This window comes from Tachysurus fulvidraco, chromosome 5, assembly GCF_022655615.1.
Source record: "Tachysurus fulvidraco isolate hzauxx_2018 chromosome 5, HZAU_PFXX_2.0, whole genome shotgun sequence".
Taxonomy (NCBI): Eukaryota; Metazoa; Chordata; class Actinopteri; order Siluriformes; family Bagridae; genus Tachysurus; species Tachysurus fulvidraco.
The window spans coordinates 32,970,747-32,991,220 of record NC_062522.1 but is presented as its reverse complement, the minus strand read 5'-3'; the positions used below and the strand labels follow the sequence as shown (position 1 = coordinate 32,991,220).

The 20,474-nt window shown below is 39.9% G+C and overlaps 2 protein-coding genes and 1 long non-coding RNA gene across 3 annotated transcripts; 2 read left to right on the top strand and 1 right to left on the bottom strand.

The window, feature by feature from the left end:
* Positions 1 to 338: 338 nt before the first annotated feature.
* On the top strand, positions 339 to 8,550 carry LOC113638711 (membrane-spanning 4-domains subfamily A member 12-like). The gene is made up of 8 exons (XM_047813277.1): positions 339 to 623; positions 2,755 to 2,933; positions 3,180 to 3,290; positions 3,396 to 3,452; positions 6,765 to 6,902; positions 7,041 to 7,154; positions 7,721 to 7,810; positions 8,357 to 8,550. Exons 2-8 carry the CDS (start codon positions 2,784 to 2,786, stop codon positions 8,432 to 8,434), a joined length of 738 nt encoding a protein of 245 aa, XP_047669233.1. The 5' UTR covers positions 339 to 623; positions 2,755 to 2,783; the 3' UTR covers positions 8,435 to 8,550.
* Positions 8,551 to 11,941: 3,391 nt separating this feature from the next.
* On the top strand, positions 11,942 to 14,914 carry LOC113638707 (endonuclease domain-containing 1 protein-like). Its single transcript, XM_027140128.2, has 3 exons — positions 11,942 to 13,224; positions 13,371 to 13,749; positions 13,890 to 14,914. Exons 2-3 carry the CDS (start codon positions 13,444 to 13,446, stop codon positions 14,463 to 14,465), a joined length of 882 nt encoding a protein of 293 aa, XP_026995929.2. The 5' UTR covers positions 11,942 to 13,224; positions 13,371 to 13,443; the 3' UTR covers positions 14,466 to 14,914.
* Positions 14,915 to 17,444: 2,530 nt separating this feature from the next.
* On the bottom strand, positions 17,445 to 19,044 carry LOC125141171. The gene is made up of 2 exons (XR_007140532.1): positions 18,080 to 19,044; positions 17,445 to 17,594 (listed from the first exon to the last, which is right to left on the bottom strand). It is a non-coding gene; the product is annotated as an uncharacterized LOC125141171 (long non-coding RNA).
* Between the last annotated feature and the right edge of the window lie 1,430 nt (positions 19,045 to 20,474).

Here is a 20,474-nt window from a genome sequence, read left to right as displayed (position 1 = left end):
TGTTTCAATTCTCCTTCTGCAGGGTTTTATTTTATTTTAGGAGTTTAGGAGCTAGAACAAATTTGATGATGTCAAAGATATTCATGATGCAAAGGTTTTGTGCTGCTTAGTACCGTGATGGTGAAGCTATTAACAAAGTGTCATGTCATGTTGTGACGTTTCACATGTATATTATGCTCAGGAAACTAATGCTGCACCTTTTGTGCTTGGCCCCATGAATCGCTCCTTGCCCCTATTTTTATTGTTGTTGTCTATCTTGTTGCTGGAGCTGTATAAAAGTTATTACAGGTCATATATCTAGGCAGCGCTGACTGTATTCGGTCTTTCCTGCCAGGAACTGTGCAGTGAGCTGTAAGAAAAACAACAGCAGGTTTCTGGACTTCCTTCTCTGGAGCTCCATTTACTGTATCCAATTTTAGTTTTTAATTTCGGTGTTGTGTCACCGAGACCGTAAACATTCTTTATTCTTTCAGAACAGAAGATAAAGGTGTGTTGAAGAGACAGAAGTGTACAGAAGAAGAAGAATAAAAGAGAGACTAAGAGAGAGAGACAGAGAGAGAGAGAGAGAGAGAGAGAGAGAGAGAGAGAGAGAGAGAGAGAGAGCACTGCTAAAAGGACAGAAGGTAAAATATGACTTTTTCTCTTTATTGAATTAACAAACTGAGGTAAAGTATTTCTGTGTTTTTAACAGACAAGTAACAGGATCAGTGTGTAATGTGTTCAGTTAGCGGTTTTTCCTCAGGTGAAATTTTACTTCCTCAAATTCACTTCCTCAATTCCTCTTTCTAATACAGATTAACACAGATTATTAAAGAGATTCATAACAAATATTATAGAGATTATAATACAGATTATAATATAGATTAAAACAGATTATAAAACAGATCATAATAGAGAATACAGTTTTTTACAATGGCTATGACAGTTTTTTCCAATACATTTAACAAGTTTCTTAAACTCTTAACGCACCAACACACCTAAAACACACAACTGGCAAAATGGTTAATTTCATGCTCAAAATCACACATTGTAAACTAAACTCCAAAACTAATTGTCAAAATACAATAATAAACTAACACAATACACCATGTCAACAAAACACTGCAAACATGTTTTAAATTCAAATAATTATTCAAAACACTAACACATGTTCTCTTCCAACAGGAACATTTAGTCAATCATAACACAATGACAAAAAAACACTATCATCAGCTTGAATTACAGAAACTGCGTTATTTTATGTGTCAAGTCTGTCATATGTGTCAGGTTTGCCCTTATATGTGTCAGGTCTGCCCTTATATGTGTCAGGTCTGTCCTTATATGTGTCAGGTCTGTCCTTATATGTGTCAGGTCTGCCCTTATATGTGTCAGGTCTGTCCTTATACAGTATGTGTCAGGTCTGTCATATGTGTCAGGTCTGCCCTTATATGTGTCAGGTCTGTTGTTATATGTGTCAGGTCTGTCCTTATATGTGTCAGGTCTGCCCTTATATGTGTCAGGTCTGTAATATGTGTCAGGTCTGTCATATGTGTCAGGTCTGCCCTTATATGTGTCAGGTCTGCCCTTATATGTGTCAGGTCTGTCATATGTGTCAGGTCTGCCCTTATATGTGTCAGGTCTGTCCTTATATGTGTCAGGTCTGCCCTTATATGTGTCAGGTCTGTCCATACATGTGTCAGGTCTGTCATATGTGTCAGGTCTGTCTCTATATGTGTCAGGTCTGTCATATGTGTCAGGTCTGTCCTTATATGTGTCAGGTCTGTCATATGTGTCAGGTCTGTCCTTATATGTGTCAGGTCTGTCCTTATATGTGTCAGGTCTGCCCTTATACAATAAACAGGATATTGTATTGATCATAGATTGTGTTTTGCACTGGAGTTTCTTTTGAAGCCTCTCTGCATTTTTGTTTTCTTGGGTTTAGTAAATGCCTTTTGTTTCTTTTGCTGCAGAAATTCAATAAAAATGAATGACCATCTCATCTCAGTAGCTTTATAAAATGTACAGTTTATGTAAAACAAATACAGACACATAATTGCTGCAGTAAAGACTTTATTTTCAAAAGGACATCACTGCAAGAAATGTGTTAATTGTATAGCCTACAAAGACGGATAACAAGTGCTAACAAGTTTAGGATACTTGTTAAATTTATTGAAAAAACTGTCATAGAGATTGTAAAAAAAAACTGTAATATAGATTATAATACAGATACAATTATTTTTTAATTTGCTTTAAAATACTTTTACATGATGATAAAATGTTGTGAACCTTTACAGCTTATATATTATATAAGAAATAATAAAATAATAAAACTACTAAAATGTTGTGCTAAATTGTCAAGAAAAAACAGAAGTAATAATAATAATAATAATAATAATAATAATAATAATAATAATAATAATAATAATAATAATAATAAATGTGTCAGGATGTAATTTCACCCGAAGACTCGTCGCTTACAACAGCACAAGGCTAACATTAGCATACTCCTCCGTTTCCTCTTTGTCTTCTCGAAACACATTTCTAGAAAAGGAGAAGCTAATCTTCTCTGAAGACTTTAGAGCTTTCTTGATGTTTCTGAATCAATTTGGTTCTGGAAGTTTCTGATCAGATGGACCTTCGAGAGTTGTAACGAGTTTCTTGAGTCGAGTCCATGTGTTCACGCTCAAGCAGAGAATAAACACCTCAGGATCAATAAGTGTTATTAAAACTCCTGTTTCCTTCAGTCTGTTTGTGAAAGTTTTTCTTTGTTGTCAGGTTAAAAGGTCAGACTTTGTGGTGTAAAGATGGCCAGCGTTCCTGTACCTGTCACTAATGTGGGAAGCGGCTACACCATCATCACTCAAGTTCTTCCCTCACCTGCAGCAGAACAGAATTCCACTCAGACATTTGGCCCACTGAGCAAGTTCCTGAAAGGAGAACCCAAAGCTCTGGGGGTGAGTTACACAATTACACAATAATACAATCACACACAATTACACAAACAAACACAATCACAAAACACTTGCTCTTATACATGTAGTAGTAGTTGTGTAGTTATAGTGGTATTTGTACCTGTACGTGTGGTAGTAGTTGTAGATCTTTTTGTGTTTATTTACATTAGACACACAACAGTATTCATTAAAAAGTTTTTTACAGATTTTTTTAAATTACAATTGTGTGTGTGTTTTTTTTAACCTCAGACTGTCCAGATAATGATAGGTTTGTTGACGGAGTTATTTGGTATCGTGTTGGTGACCTACACTCTGACCATCGGCATAATCTCCGGAATCGTCTTCTGGGGCCCAGTGTTTGTTAGTGTTCTTCAGTTTTAATGACATAAATATGCAAATATATAAAATGGTATTATTTCAGGTTTCAATAAAACATTGTGTGCCCCACCCTCCCCGTACTCACAGCACATCATCGCCGGCTCTCTGGCTGTTTCAGCGAGCAACAAGTTTAACTCCTGTGTGGTACGACATGATTTCTGTTTTTTTTATCTGATGATATAGTTTTGGTTCTAAATGTCACTGTCAGGGTGGGCCGGAAGGAAGGACTCAAATGCAGGACGCTGATGTAAATAATAAAAGTCTTTAATGAGCTTGACAAGATAATCAGGCAAAGCAGGCAAACACTCAGCGTAAAGATCAGTCTTTAATACAGTACAGAGGCAAGCAAAGAATACAGGGCAGGCAAAAACACAGAGTAAAAACCAATCCAGTAATCCGTTACACATGCAGGCAGGGTAATACAGGGCAGGGAAAAACACAGAAACCAGAAACAAACAGAGTCAAACCAGGCAGGGCAGACAAGGAACAAGGCTGGATGAATCACAGTGCACAGAGCAAGCTGAGAAGACCATCTGGCAAGGAACCATGTGAAAGCCTTATATAGTCCTTATATAGTGCATAACACCTAAAATGGCCACCACCCTAGATGTGAAAATCCAAGATGGCCACCAAAGTGGAAGTGTAGCAAACCAGGGAATGTGGACAAAGTGCTGACAGTACCCCTCCTTTCACGGGACGTCTCATGTCTTTCTAGGCTGGTCAGGATGGACACGATGGAACTGTGTGATGAGGTCAGCATCCAAAATGTGGCATGCCAGAACCCAGGAGTGCTCCTCCAGACCCCAACCCTCCCAAACTATACTGTACTGTAATCCTCCACTGGAACGTAGTTGCCATTGAACAGTGTAAGCAGAGCCCCCATCAATGAACCGGGTGGGTGGATGGGGTCTGGTGGAGGGAACCCGGCTTGAGTCTAGAGACATGGACGCTAGAGTGAATACGTAGGACTCTGGAGCTTGAGTCGGACCGCCACAGGATTGAGCACCATGGAGATGGGAAAAGGGCCAACAAAGCATGGGGCAAGTTTCCTGCAGGCAACCTTAAGCGGCAGGTCTCTGGTGGATAGCCAAACCATCTGACCAACATGATAAGGGGTGCCGGACTGCGCTTGTGATTGGCCCACCGGGTGTAGCTCCTAGAAGCACTGAGGAGGAGCAGACAAGCTCACCAGACATGTCAGCAACATTTGACAAGGGCAGAAGGTACCGAGGCCTCCCTTTCCTGAATGGAGAACAGTGGAGACTGGTATCCATACGCTGCCTGGAAGAGGGAGAGACCTGTGGCTGCTGATGGCAGGAAGTTGTGGGCGTATTCCACCCACACCAGGTTAAAGGACAAGAATGTAGGTTCTTCGGAACACAGGATGCAAAGTCCTTTTTCTAGTTCCTTGTTTAACTGCTCGGTTTGTCCATTAGACTGAGGTTGGAACCCAGAAGACAGGCTGATGGTGACCCTAGGCGCTGGCAAAACTCTCTCCAGAAGTTAGAGGTGAACTGAGGACCATAATCAGATACAATGTTATGTGGGAGGCCATGCAGGCGAAAAACATGCTGGAGCATGAGTAAAGCTGACGGAAGTTTGGGCAAGGCACTGAAACGTGCCATTTTGGAGAATCGATCCACCACGATGGGTGGTGAGCCCAGCCGACGGGGGTAAGCCAGTAACAAAGTCTATGGAGATGTGAGACCAGGGCTGCCTGGGAACAGCAAAAGGATGGAGCAAGCAGACTGGGGGCCCCTGGGGTGTCTTATTCTGAGCGCAGACAGGACATGCTGCCACAAACTCCCGGATGTCCTTCTTTATCTTAGGCCACCAGAAGGGCTGCTGGAGGACCGACAAATTGCAGGAAGAGCCAGGGTGACAGAATGGTGAGAGATGTGGTACCATTGTAGGACTTGGGAGAATAGACGGTCCGGAATGAACAGCCTTCCCTCTGGACAGCCCTCTGGAACTAGAAGACTGGAGGTGGCCTCCGACTAGTGCTGCCATTACTCAATGGCCAACTTGACGGTCAAGAGTTCCCGATCACCTATAAGATATTTACATCCAGCAAGGCTGAGGCATCTTGAGAAGAAAGCACAAGGATGGAGCTGGTTGTCTGAGGCTTATCGCTGAGACAGAATGGCCCCCAAGCTGACATCAGATGCATCCACCTCCACAATAAACTGCTGGTCTGACTCAAGGAGAGCCAGAATGGGAGCTGTTGTGAATGGGAGGAGTTTGAGTCTGGTAAAAACTTGCTCAGCTTCAGGATTCCAGCTGAAGGCTTGAAGTGTTGACGTTAGCTGGTGTAAGGGGGCAAATCTTGTGTAGGGAGGTGAATATCTTGCGAACCTCTCTGCTGAACGCTACATAGGAAAGGCAGAGAGTTGACTGGCATTCCCAAATTGGTGGTTGCCCACCGTCTGGCCTTGACGTCAGCAGGGAGACAACAAAAGCCACCTTGGAGAGATCTGATGGAAAAACAGAGGGCTGCACACTGTATAAGGAATGGCCAGCACATTCCTGGTTCTCCAGCTAAATGCTCAGGGTGAGGCAGATGTGGCTCTCGGGCTGGAGTCGATACAGGAGGGGCTGAAAAAGTCCCGAGATCCACGGGTGCAGAGGTGACTGAACTGGAGAGAGCACTAATCCGGTCGATGAGTTCAATGGTAGCCTTTGTAAGGTCAGTTATCTGCTTATCAGGTAAAGGCCAGTCTTTAATTAAAACACAGAGTGAAATACAGTCCAATAATCCAGTACACAGGCAGGCAGGGTAATACAGGGCAGGCAAAAACATAGAAACCAGAAACAAACAGAGTCAAACCAGGCAGGGCAGAACAGGAACAAGGCTGGATGAGTCACAGTGCACATGGCAAGCTGAGAAGACCATCTGGCAAGGAGCCATGTGAATGCAGCGTCCTTAAATAGTGCCTAATACCTAAAATCCAATACATGATAAGTGAAAATCCAAGATGGCTGACGACCTGGATGTAGTGTAGCAAACCAAGAAGTGTGGATAGAGTGCTGACAGTCACTGTAACAAAAACTGACATGAACACAAACAATACAGAATAAGAAACGAAACCAGAAAACAAACAAACAATGACAAAGATCCAAACATGGGTTTAAAGGTAAACGGAAAAGAATTTTGAATAAAATGTAATTAACACAACATTTCCACAGAGACAGAATGTTTCAGTAAACAAACAAACAAATAAATAAATATTCAAATAATAAAAAAATACAATAAATTAATCTATACTTGCCTAATATAAAATAAAATATTAACATTTTCCTATAATCTTTTTATAGTTTAATTTTCTAGTTTTAACAAAGAAACAAACAAACACTGCTGACAGTTGAAACTTTCTAAAAGTCTAAAGCGTGTATACAAACTCATTTATTTATTGATTGATTGATTGATTGATTGATTTATTGATGTTTTTCTCTCAGGTGAAGGCAACATTGACACTGAATATTTTTAGCACGCTATCTGCAGGAATCACCATCATCATCCTGATCTTGGATCTGATTTTTGGGAGTATTGGATACTGTGACTATGAGTACGATTACAGATGCTACGCCTTAGAGGTTTGATTTATATGTTTGTTGTTATTTGATCATGAGGTGTGTAAGATTAAAAATCGTGAAATATATTTTAGGAATATTGTGATACAAAAAAATTTGACTTGAAGTGGAAGGACTTTGTGATGGTGATGTTTATTTCAGGGCATGGGGAAGGGAATATCTGGTGTTCTGCTGGTTTTCACTCTGCTCCAGTTCTGCATCTCTATCGCAGTTTCAGCCTTCACCTGCAAAGCCACCTGCACCAGTGAACCGAGCGTGAGTATAAAGAAGAAGAAAAGCATTTCATCTTTCTGACCTTTCACTTTATTCTCCTTGATACCTGAATGCATGATGCTGCTGCTAGCTGGAGCTCAACTCCAAGCTACTTCAGATCCAGCAGGTGAAACAGCCTCCAGTGGAATAGCAGGTCAGCTGATCAGTTCAGAGGTCACCTTCAGCTCCACAGATAATCACTTCAGTTTAGTACAGCTTTGTTTCTATCAACTCCACATGTGGACAGTTCAGGTGTAGGTTCAGATCTCCAGATGTGAAAGGAAGAAATTCTCCTCAAGAAACCTTGTAAGAACATCAACAGTTCTGGTGCGACTATCATGAGGTTGTGAGGAATTCTGGGAGTTGGAGTGCGACATTAACTAAAGTCTGCTTTCTATTTAGTGAGGATCAGATTCTGTAGGGAACCATTTTGGTAACCATGTTGTGTACTTTATAAAGTGTTATTGTGTAACTTTAAAGTTGTGTGTGTGTGTGTGTGTGTCTTTGTGTTTGTGTGTGTCTGTGTGTGTGTCTTTGTGTGTGTGTGTGTGTGTGTGTGTGTGGTACAGCTGAACATCATCAACGTGATTCCGAACCCTGAGAGTTTTGCTCCTAGTGCTCCTGTGAACAACCCTTTCCCACCTCGTCACACTCAGCAGGTTTGAGAAACCCACAGCTGAAACCCACCATAAGATTCTGATACCTTTTTGCCCCAAATTGAGAAATAATCTTGACAAAATAATGACAAATCAGATGTAAATAATCCAGTGCTTTCCCGGAACGTTCTACCTTTAGCCACGCCCACAAAACAATATAAAGACTTGGATGTCTCCTGTCGCTGCTCTTTATTTGTCAGTAGCTGTGTCTACTACCGGTTGCCATAGAAACAGCTTTTATCAGCTAGCGTTCTAGCGTTCTGCTTGACAACAATTTGTTTTTTGCAGCAAAAACAAAAAGTTCTGGAGGGAGGTTTAGAGTTTGTGTATAAAGTTCAGAAGAGTTTATCATATAATATACAACATAAACTATTTAATCTACTGGAAATCATGTTATATTTTATATTTCTCTCTAACACTGTAGGATCAACAACAACTATTATTATTATCTTTGAAATTGATCATTTACTCGTTAGCTCATTAGCAACTGAAGTTAAGAACAAATACAGAAAGTTTTTAATGATTTATTGATTATTGTTGTTTTCACAGGAGGTCAATACGATGCACGGCGTCACCATGGCTACAGCACCCGGGGAAAATCCTCCGCCATACAACAAGAAAATGTAACCAGACCACAGAGAAGGAATAAAAATAAACACTGTTAATTTACACTTTAACTCAATCCCACTGACCAGAAAACACACACAATCAAGGGTTCTGAAAACCTACCTCTCACACACACATCACATACACACACATTATACACATCACACTATACACATCACACTATACACATCACACACTATGCACACATTATACACATCACACACACTATACTGTACAAATCACAATCACACACTATACACACAACACGCACTATACACATCACACACACAACACACACATCAAACACACTATACAGATCATACAGACATCACACACTATACACACATTATACACATCACACACACTATACACATCTCACACACTATACACACACAAAACACATCACACACACATCACACACACAACACACTCATCACACACACTATACACACCACACACACTATACACATCACACACTACAAATTATTGCTTCTAGATCTTTTATGCTCAAAACTTCCAAAAATAAAGATGCTTAATTAACATAATTCATCATCTTTTCAGTTGAATTACTCACATAAACAGATGTGCAGATTTATTTCAGAAATAAACTTAATTTTTGTTCTCTAATCTTAAACAAAATAAAAAGAATAAATATCAAACATGAAGCTGCTGAGTTCTGAATGGGAGCTGTTGTGGGTCTTGATGTGCCTCATGACGAGCTTCTCGAAGCACTTCTTAACAATGGGTGTGAGTGTGACGGGATGATACTCATTGAGGCAGGAGTCTGTAGACTTCTTTGGGATGGGGACAATGGTGGTTGTCTTGTGGCACATAGGAACAACGACGTTGCTCAGGGAAATGTTGAAGCTGTCAGTGAAGACCTCCACTAGCTGTTCTGCACATTCTCTGAGCACCCTGCAGGGAATGTTGTCTGGTCCAGCAGCCTTCTGTGGATTAACTCTGCAAAGAGTTCTCCTCACGTCTGCCGTGGATAGACAGAGTACCTGGTCATTTCGGGGATGGACACAAGCTAGTGAAGCCAAATGCGCCAGGTGTCTCTGCTGTCCTGGAAGTGGCTGTGGATTGCCTGGGCATGGGCGCGCATTGCATCTCTTATGGCTCGGGATAGTTTGGCACTTGCTGTTCTTAGGGCCGCCCTGTCCCCTGTTCTGAAGGCTAGGTCTCTAGTCATTAGCAGCGCATGCACTTTAGAAGTCATCCACAGCTTCTGTTTGAAGTGTGTTGTGATGGTCTTGGAGACGATCACATCATCAATGCACTTGCAAATGTAGCTGGTCACTGATGACGTGTACTCCTCCAGGTTGATGGTGTCGCCATTGGTTGCAGCCTTCCTTAAGATGTTCCAGTCAGTGCACTCAAAGCAGTCCTGAAGAGCAGAGGTGGCTCCTGCTAACCATGTTTTCACCTGCTTCAGAACCAGTTTAGAGCGTCTGACGAGTGGTCTGTATGCTGAAAATTATATTATAATATATTAATGTACTCACTCTGATACCTTATCGTTTCCATAGCAACAGCTGGTTTCTGAATTGTCTACAATAGACAGGTCACATAAACAGATAAAAAAATGTGTGTGTAATTGTTGATATGGTGAAGGTTTCCAGTGTCAGTGCTGAATAACATTCAGAAGAGAGAGAGAGAGAGAGAGAGAGAGAGAGAGAGAGAGAGAGAGAGAGATAGAGAGAGACTCACTCCGCATTGGGTGACCTTTAGCTGCTCCTGCACTTTCACTACTCAAAAAACAGCTCAGAGCTCAACTTCATCTTGCCAACATTCAGGGCAGTGATCAAGTCCAACCTGCTCCTCCTCAATGTTCAAAATAAATACATTCCTCCTCAAGTCCTCCTGGGTCAATTTGACCCGGCCACATTTAGTGAGGCAATAGGTCACACTTTTGCCATTTTCAGCGCAATGAACATACGTACAGACACAAAAATGCACACATAAAATTTCCACTAACACACGCACCCAAAACACACACTCACACACCACAGACACACACACATACACACACACACACACAAATTGGGCATTGCATCTCATTAGGCTTCCAAAAAAAGCTACACATTTGTAAATATTTCACACTTTTGAAATGCCTTTGCCAAGTAGAGGGCAAAATATGATCTACCGAAACACACACACACACACACACACACACACACACACACACACACACACACACACACACACACACACACAAACACACACACACAGATGTTGTGTTTTCATATTCAAATCATATTTGTTTTCTCTCTTGTATTCATGAATTTAGTTGCTTCAGTCAGCTTTCACCTGGGGATGTTTGACATACACCAGCCAGTGGTTATCCAAAATAATATTTAATAATTTCTGCTTATTTTACTTAAAATCATGGCATAATATCATGAGGTTTATTGTTTATAAATTAAATATAATAAAAAGCATAAGAGGTGTAAAGAAAGTTTTATTCACAATAAATTATGCCAAGTTTTTGAGTGGTGTGTGTGTGTGTGTGTGTGTGTGTGTGTGTGTGTGTGTGTGTGTGTGGGGGGGGCCCATTTTTGGGTGATCAGATGGCATCTGGTAGGCAAAATAGACAAAACAAGTGTAAAATGTTCACAAATGTAAGCTGATCACACATAATGGTGATCATTGTAGAATTCTTAATTTATAAGCATTCAAGTCAATTTGACCTTATTTACTGACATTATAAATGGTCAAAATAGTTTCAAAACAATCTCCTGGCTTTCAAAGAGACAATGCCAAGAGACAGATTCATTTCAATTATGCAACACCTTCTAACAGACAAATTTGCTGCGGTCTCCGACATCTGGACATGCTTCAACAAGAACTGTGCTGAGAGTTTCACTCCAGGAAAACACATGACCATAGATGAACAGCTGTTCCCTACCATGGTTTGTTGTCCATTCACACAGTATATCGCAACCAAGCCAGACAAATTTGGGATCAAGTTCGGGATGGCCACGGATTTGGAGACCAAATATGTCTGCAATGCATCTCCTTACTTGGGAAAGTACCCCAGTCGCCCAGGGTCCAGCATGCGCAGTGAAGCACAAGCGATTTGCTTCTGCACTGGGCATTCCAATGTCCTCTTCTACCCACACAGTGCCGTCTTTTGTCGTCTGGCTTGTGATGTGTGAGTGTGTGCTTTGGATGTATTTATTTTACGAACACATAGTTCAACGAAAATAGACAAGATTAATACTACTTGCAAAGTTCATAACTTGGAACAATCCTGGTAAATTTCAGGCAAATATGTGGAAGGAAACCCAAGTTATGATACACTAAACTTTCCAGATGAGTCAAATAGACCCCAGGTCTGCACAAGGGTTATATAAATATGATATGTACTATGGCAATTTCAAACAGCACTCAATTTTTTTATATAAATTAAACAGACTATTTTGTATAGATAGGCCATGAAGGTTTCCGTCACAGACAGAGGTTTGGCCTGCCTTGGATCTGAGCTACTCTGAGTGAACAAATGTAAATGAGCCAGGCCTCACAGGTTTTGGGGGCGTTTGCACAACAAAAGCAGGGCTGAAGAACTGTGAAAATCTCAACAGGGGGGAATCACACCTCAGGACCCACAGAAAATAAAAAATCCAGTAAATCTAGTGGTAATCTACAGAACAGACACAACTCCTCACCAGGGTGTCGCCACACATGCAGGACACCATCTGAGCCAAACAAGTTTATTTTAGTCTTATCAGACCACAGGACATAATTTTACTAATTCATGCTCTTGTAATTTGTCTTCAGTAAACTGTTTCCAGGCTTTCTTTTGAGCCAGATTCAGAAGAGGCTTCTGGGACGACCGCCATGCAAACTGACTTGTTGCAGTCTGAGCAGTGACAAGCTGACCTTCTATTTCTGCAACCTCTAAAGCAATGCTGGAAGCCAACTTCTGCACCTGATGCACAGCACGAGGACTCAACTTCTCCGATCGACCCTTGCGAGGCCCGTTCTGAGTGGAACCCATCTTGGGAAACTTTTGTATGACCCTGGCCACTGTACTGTAACTCAGTTTCAGGGTGTTACTGATCTTCTTATAGCCGAGGCCATCTTTGTGGACAGCAACAATTCTATTTCTCAAATCCTAAGAGTATTCTTTGCCATGAGGCCCCATGTTAAACATGCAGTGTTGACATTATGAGAGAATTGTACTCAAAGCAACAAATTTTAACTGCTTTAATACAAGATAAACTATAATTTTACATTGGTGTCATTTAGCTAATTTTTTTTCATCCAAAACAAGTGTCTACAGTTTCAAATAAAAGTCTGAACAGCTGAGAATTAAGGGCGTTTATCAGGAGTCCAACAATGGCAGCATTGTAGTGCTTGGATTTGATATCATGACCTTCCAATCAGTAGCCCAGAGTCTTAACAGCTGAGCTACCACTAAACCCCACAGCTTATAAATAACAATGGGATCCACACAGACAGGAACTTGTGTGAAGGTGGAGATTCTGTTATTAATTAACTAAAGTTGGACATGCTCCAGAGTGTTACTGGGAAAGGCTTTAAATTTTAGTTCTACTCCGTGAAAGAGAAAACCGAAAACCTGATTACAAAAGATTTTATAGAAAGTGCCAAAACAAAGATAACGGTTTCTTCAGAAATGAGATTGAAACCTACCACGTGACAGCAGTGTTATAAAAAGGTGAGTATCTGAGAGCAGGAGAGCGAGAGACCAGTCGGTTCTTCTACAGTTAAAGATCACTAAAATAAGATCTCCTGTGTTCATCTCACTTCTTCTACCGAACTTCAACATCAGTTTCCAGCAGCTTGTGGTGAGAAACTTTTCCTCTCTTTTAGACATTTAACACACGACACTTCTGATAATATTTTAACAATCTTTATTGCAGTTACAGATAGATGAAAGGTTCAGATGATGAATTTGAGTCTTTGTGTTCATGTTCCCCTTGTCCTCAAACAGATTTCTGATATCCATCATCTCACGCTTGTCATCATACTCTTCCTCATCACACACTCCTTCACTGTGTGTAAGGATGAAACTCCTCTCTCTGGTGCTCCTGCTCTCCTCTTTCTCCTCACTGACCCTGACGGAGGTTGTTAAATCTTTTAAACAATCCTGTCCTAACTTCTTTGTCCGGAACCCGAAAAAAACAAGTGACATCATCATCCCCACTATCTTCACTGGACGTCAGTATAAGACGATTTGCCAGCGCTGGGAAAACAAATACAGGTTTGCCACCGTGTACGACACTGTAAGGAGGATCCCTGTTTACTCGGCTTACACACTCTTACAGGCAGGAACGACTGTCCGCAGCGATGAGTGGAAAATTGAACCTCAGGTCAGTCAGTGTGTTTAAATATTTCATTACTGATTCATTAACATGTGTAACGTGTTTATTTATCATGAAGAGTGTGTTGAGTGAGCTGATCGACGTCTTTGTGTTTAATTCACTACTCTTTCATTTCTCCTTTATAACAGCTGGAAGATATTAAAGAATATAAAGAGAAGAAAGAGATGATTGATTCCCCGAGAGAAGCAGGAAAGATAGTTAACCAGGCCGTGAGCTCTGATTATACAGGTACAGTGTTTACTAGAGGTCACGTGTTTCCACGCCAGTTTGCTGCTGATCAGGATCAAGCAGATTCCACCTTCACTTTAACTAACGTAGCTCCACAAACACAGGGCAGCAACCAAAATTGGGCTGCACAAGTGGAGGAACCGATGCTTAATGAAATTAACCAAGAATGCATACTCGACCAAAATAACCAGGCGTACATTGTGACCGGAGTCGTCCCAGGGAAGAACTGGATACCCATAACAAGAGAAGGAAAAAACTATCAGGAAGGAATTAACATTCCCAGTCATGCTTGGAGCGCTTACTGTTGCAGGGATAGAACAGATTATAATCAGCTCATAGTGAACACCTACTTAGCTGATCTAGACAGATTTGATCTCAGGCACCCCAGCATTAACAACCTGAATAAACGTCTGACTGAACTGTATAACACAGGGACACCTTTTAATGTGTTCCCAGGTTTAGACTTAGATAATTAGCATGTGGACCTCACGGATCCAAGTCAAGTACAAATCGGAAATGAAACCGATTTATAATCTGGATTATGTGTCATGAATCTGCACAAAATATCACATAATAGTGAAGCATGGTGGTCGGATCATAAAATCAGCTTCTTGGTTGCTTCACTCTCTCTTTCTCTCAATAAACTATAAATAATTCTATTTATAAGTAAATATTGTAACATATGCATAATGATTCACCCTGAAACCCTGAAGCAGCTTCCACCAGATGTAACTGCATGAATTATCTATGTTATTACATATGTATGTAATTATGATGTAATAAGTAATTGAATTGAGTTATTCTGTGTTCAACTGCGACATATGTCGAGTGTTCAGTGATCTCAGGATGCCTGTCGCTGAAAGAACTCAGGGTTCTGAGAACATATGAAACATTTATATTTAATAAAGACGGTTTAAAATTTGAACATGTTATCTGACAAGTCTGTGCTTGTGGGATTCAGTCCAGTAGGGGGAGCTAATGAACTGGGAACACAGAATAATGTTCATTTCATATGAAAGATATTTTCAATTAAAAAAACCATATACACTCCCTGACAAAAGTCTTGTGGTGTTGGAGGGTAAGAACCTTTAGATCTTTTTATAGCATATATTTTACGGTGAAAATCTACATTAGGTATTGTTGAAAACGGTATTTTTAATATAGCTGTAGTGTGTAATAACTCTTTCCACCCTGAAGGTCTCCTTTCAGCAGATACATTATGAGGGGCTCAAAGAGCTGCTTTAACCTGGATAAAGGCCCATTGGTGTGACTCCATCAGCTGGAGCAGACTGAGTGAGGTCAGACAGATGCTGGTGATTATTATAGGAATATAGTGGGATAACAGTGAGACAACCCTCTATGGTGTAGGGTTTTGGGTAGGAGACAATCAGTACTTCCTACTAACAAGTGTTCCTTTGAAATTTTATTAGTAGGGAAATAAATGTAAAAAGTAATATTATTAAAACATGATTACCCAAGAATTTATAGCAGTACATTACACAGTACACTGTAGAAATGTCGCCACCTGTTGGACCATTTAGATCACAGGAGGAGATGATTGGAAAGAAACATTTATCTGTAAAAGAACCAGCTATTTTTATTATTGTTTGTATCATGATTATAATTATTAGAATCCTGAAAGCAGCTGGAGCTTCAGGACTGAGAATCAGAGAAACATTTGAAGAAAAATCGAAAGTTTTCTTGTTCAGTTAAACTGAGTTTCATTATGAATCAGATACGTAAGAGAACAAATCAGACCGTTTTAGATGTTTGCTGACTGACCCAAAGGGTGATGAGGTGAGTTTTAAATTGTTTGTGGCTACTGAAAAAATCTTATTTAATTCAGTACAGAAGTAAAAACTAAATTATTACTATTATTATTATTATTATTATTATTATTATTATTATTATTATTATTATTGTTGTTGTTGTTGTTGTTGTTGTTATTATTATTATTAGTGTTGTTGTTATTATTAATAATATTAACAACAACAGCAACAACAACAACAACAATAATAATAATAATAATAATAATAATAATAATAATAATAATAATAATAATAATATAGTAGTAGTAGAATAGTTGTAAACTATATTTAGGTAATGTTTCTATAAAATCCCCACACACTCACACACACACACACACACAAAATGCTGTAGGATAAGAGGAATAAAACACTTGAGGACGTTCTGTTACAGGAATATAATCAGTTTCTGCAGGGAAGTAAAGCACACCAAAGATTCTCTGATTCATTATAAACATTTGTTAAAGTTATTTGATGAAGCAGTTTTAGGTCAAACCAGAGAATCAGATGGAACGAGCTCGGACTGTACTCAAGTCAAACACATATCACCAAATACTTTGAAATCCTGATTATACAGACTGCTGAGGCGTCTGTTCAGGATATCAACACTCAAACGAGTTAATACATAAGATTTGGGGTTCGGTTCATTTTGCCGAGCGAGGTAGGCTCTCGAAAATGTTGTGTACTGATTGATGTAACAACAGAACGCTGTACAGTAAAAACTGGGAATGTTAACGCCTTTATCAATTATCTTATCTTTATTATTATCTTTTCTCGTTATGGATATCCATTTATTCCCTGGAACTACTCCAGTCACTATAAATGCCTTGTTTGCATAATTTTGACTGCATTCTCTCCGTATCGCTGCCCTCATCTGTGTCTCTACTTTGTCTGCCCATTCTCCATTGCTGTGTTGTGTTTGTGGTGCTACATTGGTAAATGTGAATGTGGAGTCTGCATGATTCTGATCAGCAGCATATTGATTTGGAAACACATGACCTCTAGTATAATTAATATTAGTGTATGTGCCACTCTCTTTATAGTCTCTGTCCACAGCCTGGTGAAAAATCCTATCCATATTTTTATCATCTGAGATCATTTCTGAACTGTTCCTCATATTTTCCAGCTGTTATGAAGAGAGACAAAGGAGGTGTCAGTCAGTGAAAACTCATAAATACGTTATTTACTGGAGTCAAAGAGGGTTTGTGAAAAAATGTTTTCAGTGATGTTTAACTCATGAACTGAACACTGCATTTTGAAGCAGGAAATGAGATGAAATAATGAACTGCCTCAGTGGCTGATTCTTACAACTGAGTGACTCATTCAAAACAACTAAATCGTTTGCAAAAAAATTATATGTAATGATTTGCTAGAGTTTTTTTTAGAACAGTCAAACTCTGCGTGTCAAACACTTCACTTACCTGTGGTTCAATTTTTTCACACTTCGTTCCGAACCGTCTGTTTTTCCCCTGAGAACGTGTAGGCTGAGTAGACGGGGATCCTGTGATTCATGTCATACAGCGTAGCAAATGTGTATGTGTTGTTCAGGCGCTGACAAATCTGCTTATACTGAGAGCCTTTGAAAACAGTCGGGGTGATGACATGTTTTACATTTGGGCTTCAGATGAAGAACATGGAACAAGACTTTTGGAAATCCATCACAATCTCCATCAGGGTAAGTGAGGAGAAAGTGGAGAGCAGGAGCACCAGAGCGAGAAGCTTCATCCTGACACACGGTGGAGGAGTGTGTGATGAGGAAGAGTGTGAGATGAGGAGTGTTGTTCTCAGGAGAGCAGAAATCTTCATGGGACAAAATAACAGAAGAGTTCTCAGATACAGAGCTTCAACTCACAATCAGTCAATGGTTATATCTACTAACTAACTATTATACAGTCGTTTAGCAGACTGCCTTATCTACAGTGACTTACAAATTATTTCTCAATTTATCCCACTGAGCAATTGAGGATTAAGTGCATTGCTCAGTAGCAGCTTGATGGACCTGGGATTTGAACTCATGACCTTGTGATCAGCAATCCAGCATCTTAACCACTGAGCTACCACATCCATGAGCAATAGTAATGGATCTGTTAATCAGTCTCGGCCTGGAATCCATCTAAAATGTATGAGTGATACATATAACTGATTTAATCGTACAGATCACACAGTGATTTTAACAAATTAGTGAACTCCTACAAAAATACAGTCACTACAGAGCTGTAAGAGAGAGAGAGAGAGAGAGAGAGAGAGAGAGAGAGAGAGAGAGAGAGAGAATGAGATTTTCTCACCACAAGCTGCTGGAACTTGATGTTGGAGTTCAGTAGATGTGAGATGATCACAGGAGGAGATCTTTGTACAGAGATCTTTATCTGTAGAAGAACCGGCTGGTCTCTCGCTCTCCTGTCTCAAATACTCGCCTTTTTATAACACTGCTGTCACGTACACTGGTCACGTGTTATGTGTTATTGATGCAACTGTTATTGAAGAGCTTATACTGTACACACATCAGCACTGCCAAGTCTCTCAGTGTTTCACAGACATTCCACAACAGAAGTGTAATTATAAACAGATAAAGTTTCTGATGGTCATTCATCCAACTTTTTAAACTGCAAACAACACTGAGTCGTTATGGTATAAGAGGAATAACACACTTATGGATGTGTTGTTATGGGACAATTTGGATCAGTTTCCTGTAATTTTCCAGTAAACTGCTGGAAATTCACATTTAGCCAATTCTTTCATCCAAAACAAATTACAGTTTCAAACAAAAGTCTGAGCAGTTTAGAATTAAGGGCATTTATCAGGAGTCCAACAATGGCAGCATTGTAGTGCTGGGATGTGACCTCATGACTTTCCAATCAGTAGCCAAGAGTCTTAACAGCTGAGATACCACTGAACCCGATAGCTTATAAATAACAATGTCATCCACACAGACAGGAATTTGTGTGAAGGTGGAGATTCTGTTCATGAGCTGTTGAAATGTGACCAGGACACCAACACAAAGGAAAAGAGAGAAGGACAAACTGATGTACACTGAAGAGTGAAAAGCAAAGACTTCATACTGAAAACTGGAGTTTAGGAAATCTACTAATATCTCTTTTCCATGTAAAAGCAAACAAGCAAGGTGTTGGAGGATTGTCAATTTTTCTAAAGTTCCCCTGAATTGACTCGCAAAAATGGGGGAACACTTGTAATTCAATCAATGAACATTTATTTAACTTCAAACACTTTTTATTTTTTTCTAGCAATTTATTCTATAACACACACACACATTATATAAATATATGTATATAATGTGTGTGTATCTTTATAGTACACATATATTTACAATAAAGTGCTCAATAAGTATATATTACATATTTATTTATTATTATTATTATTATTATTATTATTATTATTATTATTATTGAAGTGAATGTGTGGAACAGAAGCCCAGCTCACCAAGACGAGACTTTAGTATTGTTTATTGTTAATAATACCGTTTTGGTCGTGTCCAGCAGTTTAACTGCAGTCTTCATGCAGCTGATTGATGTGACTGTATGTCATCACAACTGACACTGAGTCATAAACAGTCTGTGGATAAACAGATGCATTGTTTGTATAATGAATGATCAGTATGGGGGCAGTCATGGCCTAATGGTTAGAGAGTCTGACTTGTAACCCAAAGGTTGTGGGTTAGAGTCTCGGGCCGGCCACAACTGAGGTGCCCTTAAGCAAGGCACCGAACCCCCCCAATTGCTCCCCGGGCGCCTCAGCATAAATGGCTGCCCACTGCTCCAGCTGTGTGTTCACGGTGTGTGTGTGTGTGTGTGTGTGTGTGTGTGTGTGTGTGTGTGTGTGTGTGTGTTCACTGCTGTGTGTGTGTGTGCACTTTGGATGGGTTAAATGCAGAGAACAAATTCTGAGTATGGGTCACACTTAGCTGTATGTCACTTCACTCACGTCACTCACTTAGTTCAGTCGTTTCAATAACAGCATCAACAAAATTATTCTACATATTAATTCAGAAAAAGGCCAATCACACATTACCGTTTTTATTTATGTTTTCACAAAAATACAATGTTTGTCAATTCTCAAATAAAAATCCAGTGACTCACTGGATATCCCTGCTTCGGTGAATGACTGTTTTGCCGTGTTCGAAATTGTTAGGACTTGTCGTTAGGAACTATTAGGACCTATGCTAGGATTTTTTTGAAGTGTGTTAGAACCTGTTAGGAATTTTTTAAGGTCCATTCACCACAGGGTGCTCTATGCCTGTATTTATTCATACAGTGTGGAGGATCCACGCACTAAACGTATTGGGCCTTAGACAACTGAACCTTGGTGAGACAGTGTTTCATTTCTACCCTTCTGTCTTTTCCTTTTTGTCTTTTAGTAGCTTTTCAACCAGAGATAATCTGGGGGCACTTTTGATCTACATATAAAAAACACAGTCAGAAACCGAGTTGGTGGTAAAAGCAAAGAAATAAAAATGATATTTATTTTGCTGCAGCAAAAGGCGTCTTCCATACAGTGCAGAAGTCTACACAGTGAAGAGGCAAAGATTAGTGATTCAGATCTCCCTTTTATCCCCTAGGTGTGTGCTTGTGTAACTTTGTATTGTGTGTGTTGATATGTGTGTTTATGTGACCTCAGTCCCTCAGTAAAGTCAGATCTTATCAGGCATGTGCACCCACACTCCCC

Coding starts and splice junctions, on each gene's coding strand:
- LOC113638707 (XM_027140128.2), top strand. CDS start 13,444: ATGAAACTCCTCTCTCTGGTGCTCCTGCTCTCCTCTTTCTCCTCACTG. Junction 13,750..13,889: donor AGTGGAAAATTGAACCTCAG/GTCAGTCAGTGT, acceptor CCTTTATAACAG/CTGGAAGATATTAAAGAATA.
- LOC113638711 (XM_047813277.1), top strand. CDS start 2,784: ATGGCCAGCGTTCCTGTACCTGTCACTAATGTGGGAAGCGGCTACACC. Junction 2,934..3,179: donor GAGAACCCAAAGCTCTGGGG/GTGAGTTACACA, acceptor TTTTAACCTCAG/ACTGTCCAGATAATGATAGG. Junction 7,155..7,720: donor CCTGCACCAGTGAACCGAGC/GTGAGTATAAAG, acceptor TGTGTGGTACAG/CTGAACATCATCAACGTGAT.